The sequence below is a fragment of the Aotus nancymaae genome, unplaced genomic scaffold, assembly GCF_030222135.1.
Source record: "Aotus nancymaae isolate 86718 unplaced genomic scaffold, 86718_ANA_hifiasm-v0.15.2.pri h1tg000039l, whole genome shotgun sequence".
In the NCBI taxonomy this organism is placed as follows: Eukaryota; Metazoa; Chordata; class Mammalia; order Primates; family Aotidae; genus Aotus; species Aotus nancymaae.
Genome location: NW_026988453.1, coordinates 7,304,983 through 7,327,746, shown reverse-complemented (window position 1 = coordinate 7,327,746; position 22,764 = coordinate 7,304,983). Strand labels below are relative to the sequence as shown.

Genomic DNA, 22,764 nt, shown 5'->3' with positions numbered 1-22,764 from the left:
CTCTTCTCTCACTCTTATTATTGGGCTGTCTGGGGGCATGTGTAACTCGGGGAATGAGAAATCAGCATCCACTTGGAGCCACGGAAGGCATCTCTCTTCACCACAGTTGCTCACCTCTCTTTTGACAGAAAACCATGAGGCACTGAACGGCCCAACCAGGCCCTCAGTACCTCTAGAGTCCCTGCAAGAGTCCCTGCAAGAGTCCCTGTGCAGAGCCAAGAACCCAAGCCTGGGCTTCCAGACCCTGGACTCCCGCTGATTCTCCATGTTCTCTTGTCCTGCGTAGCTGTAATTTCTCACTGCAAAGGAAGTGTTGGAGGCCAGGGTCTTTTCCAGCTCCATCCCGGGGCTCCATGACCTTCAGAAGGCAGGCACGACCCCATGTCTCCTTCACTGTCCAATATGGCAGCCACATGTGGATATTTACACTAAAATTAAAATTAATTAAAATGGAATAAAATCAATGTGGCTAGTGGTCATGGAACTGGACAGCACAGATATAGAACATTACTATCATTGCAGAAGTTGTGCTAGGCAGAGCTGGATTCTGGACAGCAGTAAGCATAGGAGCCTTGTGGCTGAGAGGTTCCAGGATAGACCAAAGAGGTAACTGGGGAAATAGGAAAGGGCCCCTTCTCTGAAGGTGCTTTTCTGGGTAGGGCAGTGAGGGATGGTGACTAGTGAGATCCCTGAGGCCTCACTATAGCAAATAGGGCCGGCAGCCAACAGAGCCCTGCTCAGGAGGTGGCAGAGAGTGACCAAGGGAGAGTCTGGCTAGTAGAGGGACTTGGAGCCGGCCTGGCCTCTCTCCAGGCTCCTCCCCACAGCAACCCTGCCCCGGACACCTTGTCACCCCTTCCCCTTCCTTCTCATCCCCAGCCATCACCACGCCTTGCTTTGGTCTCGTAGCTGCACCAGGCCTTTAGTTCTCCTAGTTCTCCTCCCCAGGACGTGGGCAGGGTCTGTCCACTTCACACCCCGAATGCCCGGCAAAGCACTGGGCTCGGGGATACCCACTGGCCTAACTACCCAGTTCCATTCACACGCTCAGGATGGGAGGGAGGCTTTAACTCAGTCTTGCCCCAAGTCCTGCCGAGGATGTGCCCAAATACTCCAACGTCCTGGCTGCTCAGTGGCCTGCCAGGGGACAGCACAGTCTGCTGGACTGGCACACTCATCCCAAAGCCATCACCCAATGTCCCCTCTCCATGGAGTGTGTTTCTGTCGGGGGTGGGAGGTTGCCTGTGGGGGCTCTCTGCAGGGATGCACCTTTGAGATGCAGCAGGGGTCGCCCCTGCAGAGTCATTTCCAGGGGTCCGGGGACGGGGAGGAGGCAGGGAGCAGGGGCACAGAGGGGAGAGCCCAAGCTGACGTCGTGGGAGCAGCAGATCTCTCCATTCCAGGATGAGGTGGGGGCGCAGAACGAGCCCTCCCCAGCCTCCTCCCCCGGGCTACCGGGAGAGAGCAGGAGTCTCCCTGCCTCAGAGGCCGGGAAGCGAGCCTCGGCGGGTACCCGGGCGGGGCGGAGCCAGCGGAGGCCCCACCCCCGGCGTCACCGGGCCCCCCGGGGGGGCGTTGCCCCCGCCCCCGCCCCCGCCCCCGCCCCGCGCTCCAGGTAGCGGCGGCCGCAGCTGCCGGCGTTGGCTGGCTGCGCTCCCCAGCGGCCCGCGGGCCGGGGCAGGGGCGGGCCAGGGGCGTTCCCGCGGGCCGCCGCCCGTGATGTCACAATCGCGGCGGGCCGCGGCGCTCCGGGGTCGGCGGTGGGCGGCGGGCCGCGAGCGGGCGATCGAAGCGGGCAGCTCGCGCCTGAGTCATGGACTTCCCCTGGCCCCTCCTCTACCCCTCCCACTCCCTCGCCGGGCCCCCCCGCCGGGGCTAGCGTCGGCCGCGGCTCCGAGGGGGTGGGGCTGCTGGGAATGGCTGTGCCCCCCTCGGCCCCTCCGCCGCGCGCGTCCTTTCACCTGAGGAGGCACACGCCTTGCCCGCAGTGCTCATGGGGCATGGAGGAGAAGGCGGCGGCCAGCGCCGGCGGCCGGGAGCCTCCGGGCCCCCCGAGGGCCGCCCCCGTCGCGTACTTCGGCATTTCCGTGGACCCGGACGACATCCTTCCCGGGGCCCTGCGCCTCATCCAGGAGCTGCGGCCGCATTGGAAGCCCGAGCAAGTTCGGACCAAGGTAGTGGAGTGGGCGCGGGACCGAGGATGGGGCCCGGCCGGGGCTGCTACGAGGATGCGGGGACCCAGTCCTCCCATCCTTCCGGGGGTGTCGGTCCCAGGGGTGCGCGGCTGCTGCGCAAGAAAGGTTTGGAACGTGGTTTGTGTAAGGATCTGTTTCGTCCCTAAGCAAAACTAGGCTCACACCTCCCTCGGCCCTGCACACGCCCCCCTCCTCTTGGGGCTCTTGGGCACGCCGGGTGGCCAAATGCCCACTGTCGGCATGCTGCGTTTGCGGGCCTCACCCCCTGGCGCTGGGTGCTGGTGCCCCTCGCTGCCCAGAAGCGCGTACCCAGCCAGCTCTGAAACCTGAGGAGGCGGGAACTTTTAAGAGACCCCCCTCAAAACTCACGCATACATTTCTGCCCCACCCCATGGTGGGAGCAAATCCTCCAGGCTCTGAGCTGCCTCTTTGGATCCCTGGAGCCACCCTGCGGAATTCCGGCTAGCACCCAGCCCCTCACCATAGCTGCACGCTCAGGCTCAGCACCCCCCACATGGGCCATCTTCCTTAGCGCCAGCTGGCCACAGGTCCCTGGACACATCTGTGGACAGAGCCATCCACTGAACCCACTCTCACAGCGGCTCCATGCAGTGGGCATTCTGGGGTGGGGTGGGGTGGGGGCAAAGTTGTGGGGAGGTTCTAAACCAAGTGTGGAGGCTGACAGACCTCCCCCCAACCCTGGGGAGGGAGTAGCATTTCCAAAATAAAAGGTCCAGTTTGGTGTAAGACTGTCAAGGCTTATCAAGCAGGCCTGAGGTTAATTCCAGCACTGACCTACCATGCCATCTGCCCTCCCCTCTCCTGCCTCAGTTTCCCTACCTAGAATTGGTTCAGACGACCTCTAAGGCCCTCCCAGCTCTGTCCCATTGTGCCCCATAAATCCATGATTCCTTTCTCCTTATCACCCTGCTGTCCAGAGAACCTTGCTCACAGCCCAGTTGTCTCCTGCGTTGTTTAATCAGGACCTCTGACCACTAAAGTCCTAGGATGGGTGCCAACTTTAGTGCCCTCCTTGTACCTCTGCCACTGGATGGGGCACGAGGTAGAGCAGAGCCCACTGCCTGGCATAAGGTGAGAGGCAGCTGGTCAGGATGTTCTGTTCTGGACAACTCCCAGCCCTCCCCTGCCACATTCTGGTCCATGGGGTTTCTTTTGGTGCTGGGATGGAGGGTAAGGAGCGGGAGGGGGCCTTTGCCCCCCAAGTTGTGTGGAAATTTCTCCACTGCCAAATCCCATTCACTAGAGGCAGACCCAGGAGTGTGTGGAAGCTGAACCCAAGCTACCTTTTTTTTCTTGAATTCTATAGACTGGAGACCCCCAAGGTTGGGGACAGAGTGGAGCATGAGTGACTTGGCTAAAGCACTGGGGGCTTGGGGTGGTTGTGCTCAGAATTCAAATGAGCACCTCCTGCGGGAGCTACAGAGCCCTGGGGAGAGACCAGAGAGACCCTGCCCCACCCCCACCCACGCACTGCCCTCTCCCCATGCCAGCGCTTCACGGATGGCATCACCAACAAGCTGGTGGCCTGCTACGTGGAGGAGGACATGCAGGACTGTGTGCTGGTCCGGGTCTATGGGGAGCGGACGGAGCTGCTGGTGGACCGGGAGAATGAAGTCAGAAACTTCCAGCTGCTGCGAGCACATGGCTGTGCCCCCAAACTCTACTGCACCTTCCAGAATGGGCTGTGCTATGAGTACATGCAGGGTGTGGCTCTGGGGCCCGAGCACATCCGTGAGCCCCGGCTTTTCAGGTGAGGAGGATGCCAGGGCCTCTGTCTCTACTATTCTTCAGGCCTTGGGCTTGGAAATCTTTGGCACATGGGGTCCGTAGTGGAGACTTGTAAGATCTATGAGTTCCCTGAAACTGCATAAAAAATACATGTTTATATGCATTGCTCTGCAGAGAACGGCTTTCCATGGATTTTAAGCGGTGTCTGCTAGAAGGATGGGTTCTGGGGGAGGAAAGGAAAAACTGTCATGAGCATGGGACCAGAGGACCTGGTTCCCTAAGTGCAGCAGAGGTCTGCTTCCTGGTACCGTACCTCAAACCTCTGCCCACTCCAAGTCTGACCTGGAAACATCTCAGAGCCTTAGAAACTAAATCTGAGCCAGATCCCCAGGGCACTCAGGGTTTTCTACCTCTGCCTCTGTTTGTCAAGGTAAATGGGCCCTATCCAGGGTAAGCATGGTTTACCAGCCCAGGGAGATGCTACCTCTCCTGCCAGTCTGAGCTCCTTCCGGGCTCCCTAACGAAGTGGGAACCCAGGTTTGGGGAACTGTCAAGGCCTCCTTTCAAAGGCTCACAACAACCTTTGGCTCCTGGGGAACCCCTCCCAGTAAATGCTTGGATGTGGTGGACCCAGGAACTGAACTTTTCCTTCAAGCCCTGGGGATGCTGTAGAGCCTGGAAAGGGGGAGGACCAAAGAAGGATCCCTAGTACCTCCCTCTCCTCTGTGCCAGAACAAGGATGGCAAGCAGTGTCCTCCTCCCTCCCTCCAATGCCATGACCCACATGGAGGGCTCTGACTTGAGTGAGGCCCCAGGCAGGCTGGGGTTTACTCCTGCCACTGGGACAGGGGCACAGGGGTCTGCCTAGGAGCCTTGGCATCTGCCCAGGCTAATCCAAGGGGAAGGAGGCCTCACTTACTGAAGGGAAACAAGCACACCTGGGGGTAGAGCAAGAAGCTTCTTTGCTTCATCACCTGCCACCCACGTAACCCCAAGTGCACGTGGCTCTGTTTGTGTATGCCTTGCAGGGACTCAGAAGAAGAGGAGCTGAGAGCCCTTCCAACCCCGTGCTCCTAAGCTGCTGGTCGGGTGGCATATTTCAGTCATGTATTGTAGCTGTGTGTGTGTGTATCTTGAGGGTGTGAGGCATACAAACCTATGCAAGGGCGTTTGCAGGTTCCAGCTGAACAGCTCCAAAAGTACCCAGACTAGAAATGTGAAGTCACAGCAGGGTACAGGGGACCCTGTCCTGACTTCTGCCACTGCACTCCCCCCAGCGCTCCCTCAGTCTGGTGCAAATAAGCTCGGATATTGGCAGGTCTCACCACTCCCAGGATCCCTCCGCCTCTATGTATCCGAGGCTGTCACTCATCCTCTCATGCAATTACCATTGTCAAGAAGATTGAAGGTGGATTTAGGTTCCCTAAGAAGAAGAATGTGGCATCTGGGGGAGAGCCAGAAATTGGGTAGGAGGTAGGCCCTTCCTTGATGATTTTCTCAGGATAGACCATCATTTCTCTGGGTAAAGGTGGATGTCTTCGGGGAAGGCCTCCAGGAGCCACCCTTGAACCCCACCCCCAGCCTCGGCCTGCTGAGGCTTTGCAGCATGAAAATGCTGAGTGTTGAGGTTACTTTCATTGCTATTCCAGACAACAGCCCCATTGATATTCAAGAAAACGCTCTGCTCATGCTCTGTTCCGAATCTTCCTTTGGGAAGGGAAGGCCTGAGTCTCAGGTCTGTTTCCCTGCCTTGCCCAAACCCTGGTGGGTTCCCTTCTTCTGCCCCAGGGCTCTGGCCTCTGAAAGAAAGCACAGCCTTCCCCTCTCACCCACGTGGTTGCTGCCACGCCCCTTGTCTCCTCTACCCTTTAGGAGTTGGGGACGTTGGGGGCTTCCAGAGGAACCCCAAAACTGCTCTGTTATCCCAGTAGGATATGGCCTGCCTCTTCCCAGGGCCTAGCAAGAGAGAGGATGTCCGTGAAACAGCTTGGTAACAAGGTTTCAAACAGCCAATGCCTTTGTTGTCTTTCCCAGTGATTGTTATTCGAGCAACAGGCAGAGGCTGTATGTTGGAAGGAAGCTGACTGTTGGAGGCTTAGCAGACGGTTGGGGGGTGGGGCTGCAGAAGGGAGGACTGGCAGGGGACTGGGAGGGCCCAGCTGGGACACAGGGCCTCGGGCGATGGGGTCCTTATCAAGGCCCTCCTTCTCTGACGGGTCAGCCTTCCACTCACCCCCACCTTCTCCCAGCAACCTTCCCTACCACCCACTCCTTCTCTCCTGAGACCTTGGATAATGTCCACAGGAGAACTTGAAAATAGAAAGCTGGTTTGTTTTGCGTCCTTGGCACTCAGCCGCCAGCATTAACTCCCTATAGCCGAGGAAGGGGCTGCCCTGGGCCAGCCTGTTTTCCTCCCCACCTTGGCCAGGCTGATAAGGGGCAGGCATTTCTTCCCTGCCTGGCATCACCACCCCTGATCTCTTGGTGCAAAGTGATCTATGTTCACGTACCCTGAGAGGATGGGTCAGAGTCCAGGGGGAGGATAAGCTGCCCCGCCTCCATCCCCGAGTGCCCCTCTGTTCTCAGGGGTTGCTGTGGGTACACTGGGGTAAGGCAAGGCCACTGACCTGTGACCAACAGCCCACTGCTCTGCCCTTCTGTTCCCTGAGTCAGCCCCAGCCTGACACTGGAAAGGGAGTTGCTACCAAGCTAAGGTCTTAATTTATTTTCCTTCCTTCTGCCAAGACCTTCCTTCTGTGGGACCTGTGCTCCTAAAGGACTTGAGATCATCCCATCCTTGGCCCTCTGGCTAGTGCCCTGGTGGGCCTGGAGGGCCCCTATCTGGCCAGGAGGGGATGAGTGGGGAGGGCATGTCCCAGCACTGATGCTCTACTCTTCCTGTTCCCTGCTGTAGGTTAATCGCCTTAGAAATGGCAAAGATTCATACTATCCACGCCAACGGCAGCCTGCCCAAGCCCACTCTCTGGCACAAGATGCACAATTATTTCACGCTTGTGAAGAACGAGATCAACCCCAGGTACAACGATCTGGGAGGGTCCAAGGCTGCCTTAATGTGATCTCCCTTCCCCATCCTTTTGGTTTCAGCCCACCCTGCCAGGAGGTTTAAGGGCTCAGGTCCTGGGGAGGGGGCTGGGGAGTTTCCCCTGCAGTCCCTTCAGTCCTAGTTGCTAAGCCTCTGTCTCCAAGCAGAGTTGGGCCTGTTGATTAAATCTCAGGAGCTTAGATGAGCAGTTTTACACCTGTGTGCTCATTTCTCCTTGACTCTCTGATTGTGGCAGGGACCAGGGTTGGGGACAACATTTCCCCATTTTGCTTAGCAGATGCTGAAGCTCAGAGACTGAGCTTGGCCCAGTGTTACAGGGCTTGCGAGAGGCAGGGCTTCTGTTTCTCAGGCCAGGGCTGTTTCCACCTGCCCTGCCTTCTGAACCATGAGCAAGGCAGGGCCCTCAGAATGAGGTGGGACTGAACTTAGCGTCAGAAGAACTCAACTCATCAGCTGACAAGCCCTTGGGACATCAAGGTTCCTGCTACTTCCCAAGACCTTTCTTGTCCCCGTGTGCCTTCGGGGACCGTGCCCCTACCTTGCTCAGACTGACAGCTTGCTGCTTCCCTCACTACTCTTCCCAAGAAAGGAGGTAGGCCACCCATCCTGACATTGCCTTTCCCCAGGGAAGACAGGGTTCCCTGAGTTTTCCCTTAAGCGCTTGGACCAGCAACCTGAGAGTCCTGTAAACCTTTAGACACCTGACTCCCCAGCACACGCTGAGTGCTGAGGAGAAGATGGAGGCCTGGAGGAAAGAGTGGTGCCGTGCCTTCCATCCTCCAAAGAAAAGGCAGGAGTGAGTCTCTGATTCCTTCACAGTCCTTGCTGGGATTGGCCATCACCCGTGTTCCAAATGTTCATGGGAGTAGGGTACAGAAGAGGTTTGGGGGGAAGGATGTGTCTTCCCCCTTCTAAGATGACAAGATAATAATGAACTCCATCCCCATTTTGAGTATGTCTCTGTCACCCACATGCATGACTTTATCTGCATCCTCCCACGCCATGCTTATCAGGCACCGTGTTGGGACCATTTGTCTGTGGTGGCCCAGGCCTGCCCTCTCTTTGACCATGTTCAGACCTTGTATGTCAGATATTCTTTCTGGGACAAGGACTTCCTTTTCCCTCGGGGCTAGAACAGTTCACAGAGAACACGTCCTTCCAATCCTTCAGCCCACAGCTTTTATTTGACAGATGGAAAACCGAGGCCCAGGGAGGGGATGGGAACTTGCCCAGGGTCGCTGATCAGTGGCAGCTCAGGAACTAGAGCCAGGCCTCTGGTGCTCAGACATGGTCCTGAATACTACAGCTTCCTTTGACTGTGCCGCCACTGTGTGACCTTGAGGGGTAACGTTATTGGGAGGGAGTAATCCCTGGAGGAGAGCTAGCCCAATCTCTGCTCTTGTCACACCTTTGAACCTTGAACAAATCAAGTTGCTTGACTTCTTTGAGCCTCTTTAGGGGATGATCCATGCCCTAAGCTGCCTGACTGCCCAAAAGCAGAGCCTTGCTGAACAATCATTTAGACCAGATAAGCACCCGGAGACCCAGGCATTGCCGAATAACCCTGGATTGTTCAGTCCTTCATTTCACAGACATTGATTGACTGGGATTTAAAACAATTTAAAAATGAAGGTGACATTGGCCCTGCCCTCAAAGAGCTTAAGAGTCATGTGGGTATACAGGACATGGCCATGCACAGCTGCAAAAGAAGGCAGGGTGTGTAATGCATGCTGGGGGTGGGAGAACCAGGGGAAGTTGTCTTGGCAGAGGTGGCATGGCAGAAATGAGCAGGGAGGCTACTCTAACTGGAGGAGATGGCTGGAGCGGGCTTTGCTCACGAGTGATGAGTAGATGAGGGCGGCTGGAGCAGATCTTTGGGAGGACTTGACTCTTAGAGTCTTGTGGGGAGAAAGTACTCTTGCCTGGCCAGATCCTGACAGTGGAGTGGAGACTGCCCAGGCAGCAGTCCCAGCATCAGGAGGAACCCCAAGGCTTCCCTGCAGAGACCTGCAGCCCCTTCCTCCCCCTCCTGCTGACTCTGGGGCAGAGGAGCAGGAGGAGCAGATTTTCCTGGGCAGTGTTTCTGGGATGCGGTGGTGGTTACTCTTCTGCCAATCCCACAGCCTTGAAAGAGCCCCGCGGTGGTGGGACTGAAGGTAGCAAGCTGGCAATGTTTCAAGTGCTCAGGGGAGGGAAGCAGAGCAGTGAGGGAGGCCCTGGGGAGACGGAAGGCCTCTGCGTGGCCTTGGGGTGGGCAGGGTGGGGGTCAGATTGAGGTCAGGGACAGAGCAGCAGCCATCTTGGCTGTCAGAGCCATGTTTTTCAGTTCGGGACCTGAGCAAATCAAAGGAGCCCTCCCAATTCTTCTCTTTTGATGATCAGTCTAAGAAAACAAAAGGAATCTTAAAAGGTAGCTTCTTAAGGAGAGTCAAGACTGAAACATACCTTATGCAGACCTGTCGACACAGATAAACTCCAGGAAGCATGGGGGAGGCCTCCCCCATATCACTCCTCCCAGCGGACTCCCTGAACTCAAAGAGGCCTTTGCAGAGCCTCTGAAGGGCACCCAGGCCTTCAGAGAGTACACAGCCTTCACAATTAGAAGACTCGATTCAATTTGGATCCTTGGACAGGCCAAGGACTGCTTTCCTTAGACAAGGAAGTAGAGGACCCAGCAGTGCAAGAGATGTCTGGAGGCTGGGAGGAAGCCTCTTTCCTTCCTTGAGCCTCAGTTCCCCCATGGGACTGGACTAGGTGACCTCGGATCTTTTTTTTTTGAGACAGAGTCTCGCACTGTCACCCAGTCTGGAGTGCAGCGGTGCATTCTCAGCTCACCACAACCTCCACCTCCCGGGTTCAAGAGATTTTCCTGCCTCAGCCACCCAAGTAGCTGGGATTACAAGGGCCCACCACTACACCCAGCTAATTTTTTTTTTGTATGTTTATTAGAGATGGTGTTTCACTATGTTGGCCAGGCTGGTCTCGAACTCCTGACCTCATGATCTGCCCACCTGAGCCTCCCAGAGTGCTGGGATTACAGGCGTGAGCCACCGCGCCTGGCCGAACTCAGATCTTCTTTAGCTTTGACCTTCTCAAAGCCTGGAAGGGAGCCTGTCCTCTCTTCCTTCCCCAGCGGGGACAGAGGGGTGCCTCAGTCTTCCTCGTGTTCTGGCCTCTGGGCTGGGTGAGGGAGCGATTGGTCTGTCCCGTGAGAAGGTGAGAGGGGGCCAGTCTCATTCTCATCCTCCTCTGCGTGCTCTTGCTGCCCTGGACAGAGAAACACAAACAGGTGACACAGGAATGGAGATCAAAGCCCAGCCTCCTCCTCTCTGCCCATTGGTGGTTCTAGGTTTTTAAGGACTCTGGTAAGTGTTTGGCCTTTTCAGTGTACACAGACCTGTGTGCCTCCTGGGGACAAAAGTTCAGAGCACACGAGGACAGCACACCCTCATCAGACTTCCACATGGCCTTTGATAACTTGATTGATTGGCTGGTTTCTTCATTCCCCAACTTGTGTTTCTTTCAGCAGGAAAGACTGTTGGGTGCATGGGATGGGGGTGGGGCAGAAGGAGAGGTGGACCCATGCATCTTTGTTCATGCCGCCAAGTTGCCTGTACATGGTCTGGCAGGGGTCTGGGACCAGGGAACACGTACTCATACCTCAAGGTAGAAGGGATGAGTCACTGGGGAGCCCGCAAAGCAAGCATGCTCTCATTGAAGGCTTTAGTGTTCCTTTGATAGTGTAGGAGTGAACTAAAGAAGCTCATTGTGGCCGGGCACAGTGGCTCACGACTGTAATCCCAACACTTTGGGAGGCCAAGGCAGGTAGATCACAAGGTCAGGAGTTCAAGATCAGCCTGGCCAAGATGGTGAAAGCCCATCCCTACTAAAAATACAAAAATTAGCCAGGCATGGTGGCGGATGCCTGTAATCTCAGCTACTTGGGAGGCTGAGGCAGAGAATTGCTTGAACTTGGGAGGCGGTGCAGTGAGCCGAGACCACGCCGCTGCACTCCAGCCTGGGTAACAGAGCGAGACTCTGTCTCAAAAAAAAAATAGTTCTCTGTTCGCTTTCTCATATGAGCCGATGGTCTGTTTGTGAGATGAGAGGTTAGATCATAAAGTCCTAGAATTAAAAAGATTTTAATTAAAAAGAAAAAAGAAAAGAGGTTAGACCAGCCTGTTTCCCTGGTCCCTTCTACCTGTGACACGGTGAGCTGCTGGGGTGAACTGGGGTACACCAGGACATACTTCTGCCTCCTCAAGAGAGCTCCATTGCTCCAGCTCCCTGCCAGGGCCCTGCTCTTCCTCCCAGGGAGGATCTTGTGGGAGAGTCTCAACCTAGGGAGCGCACCTCCTCCTGGTGAGTTTTCCCAGCATCCTGAGCGGGTCTGTTTTGCATCCCTCCCCACTGCTCCCGTTGCCCTTGCTCTCTCTTATTCTGAATCCCCGAGTCTGGACACTTGTTCTCACCTGCCCTGTCCTTTCCCTGTGTCCCCTTCCTTACCCTCCTGTCCCTTTCACAAAGTAGCAGGGATACCCTCAGCCAGTGACTTTTATGCCCTGCCTCATGCTTTTATGCCCATGTCTTAATCAGCTTCCTAGTGTAACCAGAGAAGTCAGATGGACAGGAAGCCTCAGTGCCATTTTACAGATGATAAAAGTGAAGGTCTAAGAGACTGGCCATTTTCCCAAGGTCCTCCTGCAGTAAGACGGAGGGAGTGATGAGGCTCGAACTCAGGGCTCTCGAGGCCAAGCAGCTCCCTGTCTATCAGCCCTCCCTTCACTGGCTACCTTTTTTTGCCACTGCCCAGGCTTTCTGCAGATGTCCCTAAGGTGGAGGTGTTGGAACAGGAGCTGGCCTGGCTGAAGGAGCATCTGTCCCAGCTGGAGTCCCCTGTGGTGTTTTGTCACAATGACCTGCTCTGCAAGAATATCATCTATGACAGCATCAAAGGTATGGCTTCTCTGGCCCTGGGACAAGCAAAAGGAGACTTGGATTTAGGTCTTTATTTATATATATTTTTTAAGAGACGGGGTCTCGCTATGTTGCCCAGGCTTGAGTGCAATGGCTATTCACAGGCGCGATCCCATTACTGATCAGCACGGGAGTTTTGACCTGCTCCATTTCCAACCTGGGTCGGTTCACCCCTCCTTAGGCAATCTGGTGGTCCCCTGCTCCCGGGAAGTCACCATATTGATGCTGAACTTAGTGCGGACACCCGATCAGCATAGTGCACTACAGCTCAGAACTCCTGGGTTCAAGCGATCCTCCCACCTCAGCCTCCCGAGTAGCTGGGACTACAGGCACTCGCCACTGCGCCCGGCGGATTTAGGTCTTAAGTTAATTTGTAGGAGGGAAGGGGAAAAGCAAATAAAAATTTCCCACTTTGAAAAATCTGTGCCAAGGGCCGGGCACAGTGGCTCATGCCTATAATCCCAACGCTTTGGGAGGCCAAGGCATGTGGATTGCTTAAGCCCAGGAATTCAAGACCAGCCCAGGCAATGTGGTGAAACCCCATGTCTACCAAAAAAATACACAGAACTTTGCCCAGTATGGTGCATACCTATAATCCTATCTGCTCAGGAGGCTGAGACAGGAGGATCACTTAAGCCTGGGAGGCGGAGGTTGCAGTGATGGAGCCACTACACTCCAGCCTGGGTGACAGAGTAAGAACCTATTAAAAAAATCTGTGCCGAGAAAGAACTCAAAATCATGGTTTGTGGAGGTCCTCAATAGTAGGGCACTTAAGCCATTACTCCTGACAACTCTTGGCTTCTGAGAACACTGTGGCTGTCCCGAACCTTCAGGGAGGGAGTAAGGGAGGGGGGAGGGGGAGGTGGGGGGAGAGAGAGAGGGAGAGAGAGGAGAGAGACACAGCACACCTCCTGGTGTTGCTGCTGAGAGCATCACTCCAGGGAGTATTAATATTTAGCTGTATTCCTGATCCTCAGCCATGCTGAGGACAGATGTCTTTAGATGAGGAGAGCCTGAAGATCCAGCTGTGTGAGAGGGACACTGGGAGCTGGGAAGGGCAGATAGAAGGATGGAAGGAAGTAGCTTAGAAGACTACTGCAGCGATGGAGTTGGGCAGGGTTGCTGCAGAGGCCGGCATTAGTCAGTGGGTGCATCCCAGAGGTCAGTGGAAGCTTGACCAGGCCCGTTTCCAGATCTCCTGGGCCAACTCTCATCGACTGTCCTCTGTTTCATAGGTCATGTGCGGTTCATTGACTATGAATATGCTGGCTACAACTACCAAGCTTTTGACATTGGCAACCATTTCAATGAGTTTGCAGGTGAGAGGGGCACTGCTACCGTCATGTGCTGCGTAGCGATGTTTCAATGACTGACCGCATGTAGATGGTGGTCCTATGAGACTACTGTATGTTTATGGTAATAGGCACCATATTTTTACTGTACCTTTTCTATGTTTAGATATGTTTAGATAAAGAACTACTTAGCACTGTGTTATAGTCACCTACAGTATTCAGTACAGCAACATGCTGTACAGGTTTATAGTCCAGGAGCGGCAGGCTGTACCGTGTAGCCTAGGTGTGTAGTAGGCTGTCCATCTCGGTTTGTGTAAGTACACTCTGTGATGATCACACAAAATCACCTAATGGTGCATTTCTCAGAAGGTATCCCTGTCATTAGGCAATATTTGGCCGATGTTGAAAGCACCCTCTTTATGATGGGGACCAGGGCCAGGGCATGGGGAGGGCCAGAGGTGGTTCTGTACTTGGAGGGTAGAGGCTAGATAGCTTTTGTCCTCCAAAATATCACAGCTTGAGGGGTTAAGGCACAGCCTGCTTTTAGAGAGTTCCAAGTCTCGTGGGAGGAACCAGGACTCACATACACAGGGCAGACCTCTCTTTGCCCATATGGCTCTTTGATACCAACTAAGAAAATGTGATCTCCGTAGGATCCCTGAAGATACTCAGCTTGGTACACAATTAGAAAAAGACCCCTTCCTCCAGGTGGACACAGACAATTGCTGCGGCTTGGCTACCACAGCACAGGGTGACTTCAGCCTCCGCTCCTTTGTCCAAGCTCCTTTATGCCCAGTGCAACTGGCGAGTTGTACATGGGGCCTTCCATGCAGATAAGGAGCAGAACAGGCTACAAGTAGCTGTTTGCCTGGTGGCCTGATGAGAATCATCTAAGTAGAATCTAAGTATGTGCTATGTAGTTTGACTCCCTAAGTTCAGTTCCTGGCTTTGCTGCCTACTGGCTATGTGACCCTTGGGCAATTTATTTACCCTCTCTGTGCCCCTATAAAATGGAGATCATAATAGTACCCACTTCATAGTGTTAATATGAGATACACACACACACACACACACACGTCTGACACATACTAAGCATTTTGTTGGCGTTTGGTGCTGCGATTAGACTGGGAAGCTTTCAGGGAGTGGGAATGGAAGGGGCAGGGAACGGGGGTGATTCCTAGGGTAGGCAGTTGTTTTATAAAGGCATGGTATGCACAATGGAACCATTTGTGTAAAGGAAGCAGGGCAGGTTTTTCCATTTTGAGACTTAATTAGGTGGGACCGAGGAGGCAACTCACATGGACGGAGCTGGACACTGGGACTGGAGAGCTGTCCCCAGACTAGCACGGTGAGGGGTTCACATGATGGGGCCGGGCCCTGTGGCTCAGGATAGGTAAGGCATGCCCAGGCTAACTGGAGAGCCACTCTCCACCAGCATCGTCAGGCCAACTGTGTTCCTTCCGGAACCCCAGGCGATGAATCTGTTGAGCATTGACTGTACCTGAGAGTACACCTAGGAATGCCTGGGGTGATGGGGCCTTGGCTGGGCAGAGCAGCCGAGCCTCAGGGTGTGCCATGGAGCAGAGGCTGGTACCAGCAGGGCCCTGGGCCTGGGAATGCTTGGATGCCAGGCCCACTGGCCTTTCCACAGAGGGTAATTCTTAAGCGTTTTAAGTCCTTCTCACCCACAGCACAGAACAAAGTCCAACTGGAATTTCTCCAAAGGGGTAGATTGCAGCCTGCTCCCAAGTTGAGAATGGAGGAGGCAGAACCTAGCATGGGGGAAGGAAGAGAGCTGGGGAGATCCAGACCTGGGGAGAGGGACCTCACGGGTATGCAGGAGTGAGGAAGGCAGTTCTGGGCACTGGGAGATGAGACTTCCAACCCTGACTCTGCCTGTAACCACCGTTTGAACTTGAGTGCACTTCTTTTCTGTGGACCTCTGTTTCGACATCTGTTCCAGGAGATTCTTTTCTAGCCACACTCCTGGAGCCTCAGGAGACTGCGTATGTTTCTCCAGGGATATAAAGGAAGCTTGAGAAGGACAAGAAGAAGTGGAAGGAGGGGACACTGGAGAAGGTGGCCCAGTCCTGGTCCTGTCTTAAATAAACTTCTTTTTCTACCAGCTCTGAAGCCACGGTCTCTTCCACCACGCCCAGGATGAGGCTGGTGGTACTGGGCTGGCAGCTGGAGGGCTCCGGCGGGGCTGGAAGGAACCAGAGCCATCTGATCCATGGGTTCCCAGCCCGGCTACGCATCCGAGCCATCTGGAGAATTGGCCTTGGTTGGGGTGCTCTCAGGGTGATGTTTTTAAGTAGCCAGCTTAACACCAGAAGCCATGTTTGATATCCCTACATGAAGCCTGGCTCCCTCATTTGATAAATGAAGAAATTTCGGCCAGTGATAGGAAAGGGCCCTAAGGTTGATGTTGGCATGAGGCCTAGGACTGGCAATGCTGATCCAGGCCTTTTAACTGAGGGCCTCCTGTGCACTGGCATTTTTGTGCAGCGGATGGGAGAGACCGTGGAGCTCTCAAGGGGTTCCTGTGACTCCCAGGACGGTGTCTTGCTTCTTCACCAGTCTGCCTCTCTCTCTGCTTTCCTCGATCCCACAGAAGCAGTGCTCCTAGCTGGGGTGGGATAGACCCCCACACTAGCTGAGTTTTGTAATCAAAGAAGCTGCCTCCTCAGGGCCACGTTCTTGGGCACAGCCTGCAGGTCAAAGGAGATGGGAGAAGGGAACACTACTGAGCTGGAGGAGACCCTAGGTGGGCCCATCTCCCAGCACCTTGTATCTGGCCTGCCTCCCCATCAGGCGTGAATGAGGTGGATTACTGCCTGTACCCGGCGCGGGAGGCCCAGCTGCAGTGGCTGCTCCACTACCTGCAGGCACAAAGGGGGATGGCCGTGACCCCCAGGGAGGTGGAAAGGCTCTACGTGCAAGTCAACAAGTTTGCCCTGGTGAGTGCCTTGTGACTAGGGCTGGGGCAGGAAAGGAGGAGTCAGCAGGAAGGGCTGGTGACCCACCTAACCTTCTACCCAGAGCCCAGGGCTAGGTGAGAGCCTGGGGACACCCATCCCCGGCTCCTGACCCCACCCTAGAGGTGAAGCCTGGGAAGAGCCCTCTTAGGCAGCCCTTAATACTTGATGCCCTGTTCCCTGCTCCCCTAGCCCCACCAAATCTAGGCTCTCTCCTCTCTAGAGAAACTTCCAAGAAATAGCCTAGCTTCCTATGTTAGCAATTCCCTTGTTTGAATAAGTAGTTCTTTCTACCGTCTAACCTCAGCCCTTCATGCTGCAGTCAAATTCATCCATATACATATGTACATATATACATACTTTTTTTGAGACAGGGTCCCACTCTATTGCCCAGGCTGGAGCAGAGCGACACAATCATTGCTCACTGCAGCCTTAAACTCCTGGGCTCAAGCGATCCTCCCACCTCAGCCTCCCGAGTAGCTAGGACCACAGGTGTGTACCACCACCCCTGGCTAATTTTTTAAAACTTTCTGTAGAGGTAGGGTATTGCTATGTTGCTCAGGCTGGCCTCTAACTCCTGGCCTCAAATGATCGTCCCATCTCAGTCTCTTGAGTAGCTACAGTTACAGGCATGAGCTGCCATGCCTGGCTATGTGTGTGTGTGTGCATGTATATATATATATATATTTAACCTTTAGAGAAGATAGAGAATATCAAGCTCTAATCCTTCTTTGTAACTACCTCCACTGACTCAGAACTCTAAGTCAGCTTTTCCCAACAGGCTCTTCCTGTTCAAATGACTGTGCTGTCACTTCTTAATTCTGAATGCCCCTTATCTGAGGCACCTGGTCATGCCAGGGCTCCACTGCTGTGTGCTCAGGGGTTGCTAACTAGTCTCATTCATGTCAGCTGTGCGTAAGTAAGAAGACAAGTCAGCTGCCTTGAATTTCACAGTACGGAAGAGAACTAAATAAAATCTTTACTTTTCTGTAATTTCAGATTCCCTATTCTGTTTTCCTCACTGGCACAAAACTGATTCTACATTAGGCTCTTCCTCCTCAGTCTTTAAGACCTTAAGAACAAGCCTTCCTCTTGCTTAGTTTTTTAGTGATCATTCATACATGCTAGCTTACTATGCCCCTTTTAAATAATGGAAAGGAAATGAAGTGTAGCCAACCCCTGAGTGAGGAGGAATCTGGGATGGGGTGGGAATGGGATGGGAGAGCCACAAGTGTGGGGACACTCACGTGGGAAAATGATGGTGTCACTAGTGTTTGTTCAGGGGTAGATGGGAACCACAGCTCCCTGGCTTTCTTTTTTTTAACTTTTATTTTAGGTTCAGAGGTATACATGCAGGTTTGTTACATAGGTAACCTGCAAGTCACTGGGGTTTGGCGTACAGATTCTCTCATCACACAGGTAATAAGCGTAGTGTGCGACAGGTTGTTTTTCAGTCCTCACCCTCCTCCCACCCAATTCCTGGCCTGGTAGGTACCTCCAGCCATGAGGAGAGCAGAGTTTGATGCTCAGCAAATGCCCAGACTTGGGGGTTCTTGTTTCCATATCTAGGTTCATTTTTCCAACCCAACCAGCCTCCCAGTAGGAGAGAGGGAAAGGAGTGGAGGAGGTTAGTGTAGGGATCTTCCAGCAGACACGTGGCCAGGGCACTGCTGCCCATCGCTCTTCCTTCCCTGCACCGTCCTGAGGGGAACCAGCCCCCACTGGCCATTAGGCCTAAGCTCTGGCTTAGAGGTCCATCTTGGCCTGGATACGTTGGCCTTGAAGACTCCAAGAGATTCCCCTGGGTAGGGAAGAGGCCAGAGGTGGCGTGTGGTTCCTGCTTAGGTTATGGTCACCCCCTGAAATTCCTCACTGCTGACTACCCACCTGAGGGTTGGTGAACACCAGGGCCTTGGTAGAACTGGCTCTGCCCACCTTTCTCTAATAAGAGTGGAGGCTCCAAATGCTGTGCAGTGACTTGGGCTCCAGAATTTCCCCAGCCTGTGCTGGGGAGACCCCACCACATCTCGTCCAGGGTCCTAGCTGTGTGTCTTCCACAATGACTGCATCCCTGCAGCTCTGTAGAGTCAGAAGGAGGCATGGAGAGATTGCCAGTCTGACCCTCTCTGGTCTGTTTCCAGGCGTCTCACTTCTTCTGGGCTCTCTGGGCCCTCATCCAGAACCAGTACTCCACCATCGACTTTGATTTCCTCAGGTGAGTGTGGGGGTGATGGCGGGGTGTGGACAAAAGGGAGAGCCTTGGTTGAGCCCAGGGTGCAGGCAAAGGACAGCCCAGGCAGAATGCCCAGAGTCCTCTCCCCTGCTCTGCTGACTGGTCCCCGTTCCAGCTCATGTTCCAGCTCATCTCCAGCAGAGCCATTGCCCCCAGGGGATGCCAGGAAAGTGCCACTCGGAAAAGAGTAGTGTCACATCCTCCCTGTGCCTTGTAGGAGGTCTGCTAGTCCCCACTGCATCCTACTGCCCACTCCCCACCCTGCTGCCAACGCACCTATCCACGGAGCCTGGTGGTGGATGGAATCGTTGAAAATCAGGCTGAACAATCGCAGGTCCTACCCTCGTTTTACAGCAGAGAGGACAGAGGTCCGGAGAGCGGAAGTGACTTGCTGAAGTCACGCGGCGGTTAAGTGTTGCCATACTGTCTTCTGGTTGGGCGACAGACCCAGCTACTCCTTCAGTAACTCCGAACATATATAGCTAGCCGCTGCTTGCATATTGATGATTCGGGGAGTCCCTGTCCTGTGAGGTTCCTATGTCCCGAAGGACCAGGAATCACTTCTTCCTCCATTCTTGTTGAGGGCCTTGCCCTTCTCCTCCTTACCTACCTTCAGCTGAAAAGGAATCATTACCCTGTCTTCAAAGTGTTCATAAGAGAAATGCAGATGAAAAGCATGGTGAGATGTTGCCTCACCCCATTAGGGTGGCTGCTATTAAAAAAATAGAAAATGTGCAGAAATGGTGGGAATGTAAAATGGTGAGCTACTGTGGAAAACAGTATGGTGGTTCCGCAAAAAATAAAAATGTAACTTCCGTATGATCCAGCAATCCCATTTCTGGGTGGGTAGCCAAAATAATTGAAAGCAGGCTCTAAAAGAAATATTTATATACCTGTGTTCACAGCAACATTCTTCTTGGCACAGTAGCCAAGAGATGGAAGCCACCCAGATGTCTGTCAACAGATGAATGAATAAATAAAATATGGTATATACATACAGTAAAATATTACTCAGCCTCAAAAATGAAGAAAATCTGGTCATTTGCTACAACATGGATGAAACTTGAGGACATTATGCTAAATAAGCCAGTCACAAAAAGACAAATACGGTTCTATAAGAGATAACTAAAGTAGTCAAATCCATAGAAACAAAGTAGAATTGTTGCCAGGGGCTGGGGAGAGGGAGAAATGGGGAATATTGCTTAGTCCGTCTAGTTTCCGTCGTCCAAAATGAAAAAGTTGTAGAGATTCATTTGCACAGCAATGTGAACATACTTACCAATATAGAACTGTAAAAACAAAACTCCAAACAAGCATGTTTGTGGAAGGGTTGCTCTAGTCTGATATAAGAAGAAAAAATTATAGTTGAAGTTAAAAAAAAAAAAAAATGCTGGGCACAGTGGCTCACGCCTGTAATCCCAGTACTTTGGGAGGCCAAGGCAGGTGGATTCCTTGAGCTCAGGAGTTTGAGATCAGCCTGGGCAACATGGTGAAACCTCATCTCTACAAAAAATACAAAAATTAGCCAGGTGCGGTGGTGTTCACCTGTAGTCCCAGCTATTCTGGAGGCTGAGTGGGGGAATCATCTGAGCCCGGGAGGCAGAGGTTGCAGTGAGCCAAAATTGTGCCATTGCACTCCAGCCTGGGTGACAGAGCCAGACCTGTCTCAAAATAAATAAATATTAAAAGTGAAAAAATAAGGCTGGGCGCGGTGGCTCACACCTGTAATTCCAGCACTTTGGGAGGGTGAGGTGGGAAGATCACGAGGTCAGGAGATCGACCATCCTGACTAACATGGTGAAACTCCATCTCTACTAAAAATACAGAAACGAAATTAGCTGGGCGTGATGGCGCATGCCTGTAATCCTAGCTACTCCAGAGGCTGAGGCAGGAGAATCGCCTGAACCAGGGAGTTGGAGGTTGCAGTGAGTCGAGATTGCGCCACTGCACTCCAGCCTGACAACAGAGCGAGACGGCCTCAAAAAAAATAATAAAAAGTAAAAAAATAAAAGCAGCAAAAGAAATAATAATACTAATCAGTCTGGGTTGGGAATGGCCTCTCCAGACCTAGATAGGCTTAGAGCCGCTGAGAAACTTCCCTCGTGATGTGAGCACCCCAGCACGGCCCACCTGCCTTCCTTCCTCACACCCAGCTTCCTTCTGTCTTCCCCCAGGTACGCAGTGATCCGATTCAACCAGTACTTCAAGGTGAAGCCTCAGGTGTCAGCCTTGGAGATGCCAAAGTAACCAGCCACCCATCCCTCCCCACCCATCTGTCTGGCCAAACCTGTTCTCCAGAGCTCAATGCTGCACTCTGGGGTCCACACCCTTGGACAGGGTGGGAGAGGAGACAGGTGGGTGTCCAGGGAGAAGGCTCTGTCCCTGCCGCCAGCCCCCAGTGCTGGCCACTGAAGACCTCATTCTCCTGTCCGGAGGAGCTGATAGACCCACTTCTGGGAGTCCCCTTCACCTCACCAGGCTTGGGAGGAAGTGCCTGCAGCCAGGGCCTGGACCATAACCACCCCTGGGAAACATCATTCCCAGACCCAGGCCCTGCTGGAATTGGGGCTGCCTTACATGTGTCTTTACCCCTTCCTGGCCTGGGGAAGGAGGCGGGGAGGGCTCCTTTCTACCTCCAGTGCCCTGAGCCTCCAGCCCGTCTCCCCCTGCATGCCCCACGTGGGAGGTGCTGAGCTCCAAACAGCATCACGCCAACCCTGACACATGGATGTACATATCTTGGTGATGGGTGGGGGCCAAGAATTGAGCATGACAGCTCCCTCAGCAGCCACCTCATCTGAGACCCTTCACCTTCTCCAAACCGGATCCAATCAAACGACCTCTTCCCAAACCTCAGCCCCAGGAAACATGCTCCCCGACGAGCTCTCCTGTGCTTGTTCTGTTCCCCTGCTGGGGGGACAGGAGAGGGAGTGGTAAGGCCCTGGGCCTCCAGAGCCTGGGTCTTCTTCGTGCTGTGGCTTGGCTGGAGGGGACATGGCCAAGGATGAGGTGGCCAAAACCAGAACCAGCAGTCTTCTGCCTTGTTCCCTCCCTGGCCTCAAGCCCTCCTTCCAGGGATGCCTCTCCAGCTCTACCTTATGTCCTGAAGCTGACCTGAGGTCTTCCCATCTGGGAATGACTAGTGGGAGCCAAGAGGATGGGATGGGGGCCAGGGCCCCTGAGGGCCCAGCGTGGGAGGCTGGGCAGGATCCCATCAGAAAGGTGCTGACTGAGCTGGTTGCCTGGATGCTCAACAGCCTCCACCTCCTTTCTGCCCTCACGGCTCTGGCCCAGAAAGTGATTCATTTGTAAATTTTCATGATTTCTGCATTAAAATGCTCATTTCCGGACTGCTGTGGCTGAGTGGCAATGGTGAGGAATTGACCCCTGCATGGGGGACTGAGGGGTGCTGTAGCCCCTCCTGATGATCCCCTACAACCTGGGCTTTATGCTGAAGTCAAGGTAACAGCCTGCACACATCCTCCCCTGCACCCAGCTCCGAAGGCTCCGGAACTTCTTGTAGACCTGTGAGGACCCCGATTTCTCTCACTCAGCTTCTCTGCCTTTGACCCTCTAGGTAGAATCTACCCTTAGAGGGAATGAGGCTGTGGATTAAAAGGACGCTGGCTGACCAGGAGATGAACCAGTGACGTCCTAAACACAAGTGCCCAGGACGTCTTCCTCCGTCATCTCCGGCTCCCAGCTGTCAGGGGTGGGGAAGGGGCTGCTCAGAGAGTGGGCAGGAGCCATTTCTGGAACTTTCTCAGAAGGCCAGAGGGAGGGAGGAGCAGAAACTCAAAGATGAGAAGGGGGCACCCCTCTTAGCATCCCCGCCACTCTGGCTATACTTTCCAGGCTGTGCATCAGGCAGCAGCTGATCCAGGACTGCCCCCCGCCAGGAAGTGCCCAGTGCCCTTAGGGGCAGCAGTGACAACAGCAGCCGCAGCCTGCCAGGTGGACTCTGCTTGTTTGGCTTTTGCCTGCAAAAAGCACTCTGGTGCCATGGCAACCACTGGAGCTGGCACCTGCCGATGGAGCCTTCGAGGTCATGGTGATCCAGCATAGTCAGGCCCTCCATGGGCAGCAGCCTCGGGGGGTACCAGTGGGGGACACTGGTGAAAGAGGTGCCCAGACATGGGGATGGCGCCAGGGCTGGGCACGTAGGGGCCCCTTAGGGTCATCCGTGGGGTCAGGTGGTCACAGACATGACCTGTCTGGACTTAATAGCAGTGTCTCCACTCCTTGTTCCTCTCTGAGCCACCTCTGGAACTGAGGG

The 22,764-nt window shown here is 54.1% G+C and overlaps 1 protein-coding gene across 2 annotated transcripts; it reads left to right on the top strand.

Moving 5' to 3' along the window:
- The first annotated feature begins 1,724 nt into the window (after positions 1-1,724).
- ETNK2 (ethanolamine kinase 2) lies at positions 1,725-21,838 on the top strand. Of its 2 annotated transcripts, XM_012459397.3 has the most exons (8): positions 1,725-2,174; positions 3,707-3,966; positions 6,859-6,981; positions 11,822-11,964; positions 13,221-13,304; positions 16,092-16,237; positions 18,397-18,470; positions 20,663-21,838. In XM_012459397.3, exons 1-8 carry the CDS (start codon positions 1,917-1,919, stop codon positions 20,733-20,735), a joined length of 1,161 nt encoding a protein of 386 aa, XP_012314820.1. In that variant the 5' UTR covers positions 1,725-1,916; the 3' UTR covers positions 20,736-21,838. The 2 variants fall into 2 exon arrangements, with proteins under 2 accessions (XP_012314820.1, XP_064216335.1); XM_064360265.1 differs by lacking the exon at positions 16,092-16,237 and having other exon boundaries at positions 1,917-2,174; positions 20,663-20,749.
- The last annotated feature ends 926 nt before the right edge of the window (positions 21,839-22,764 follow it).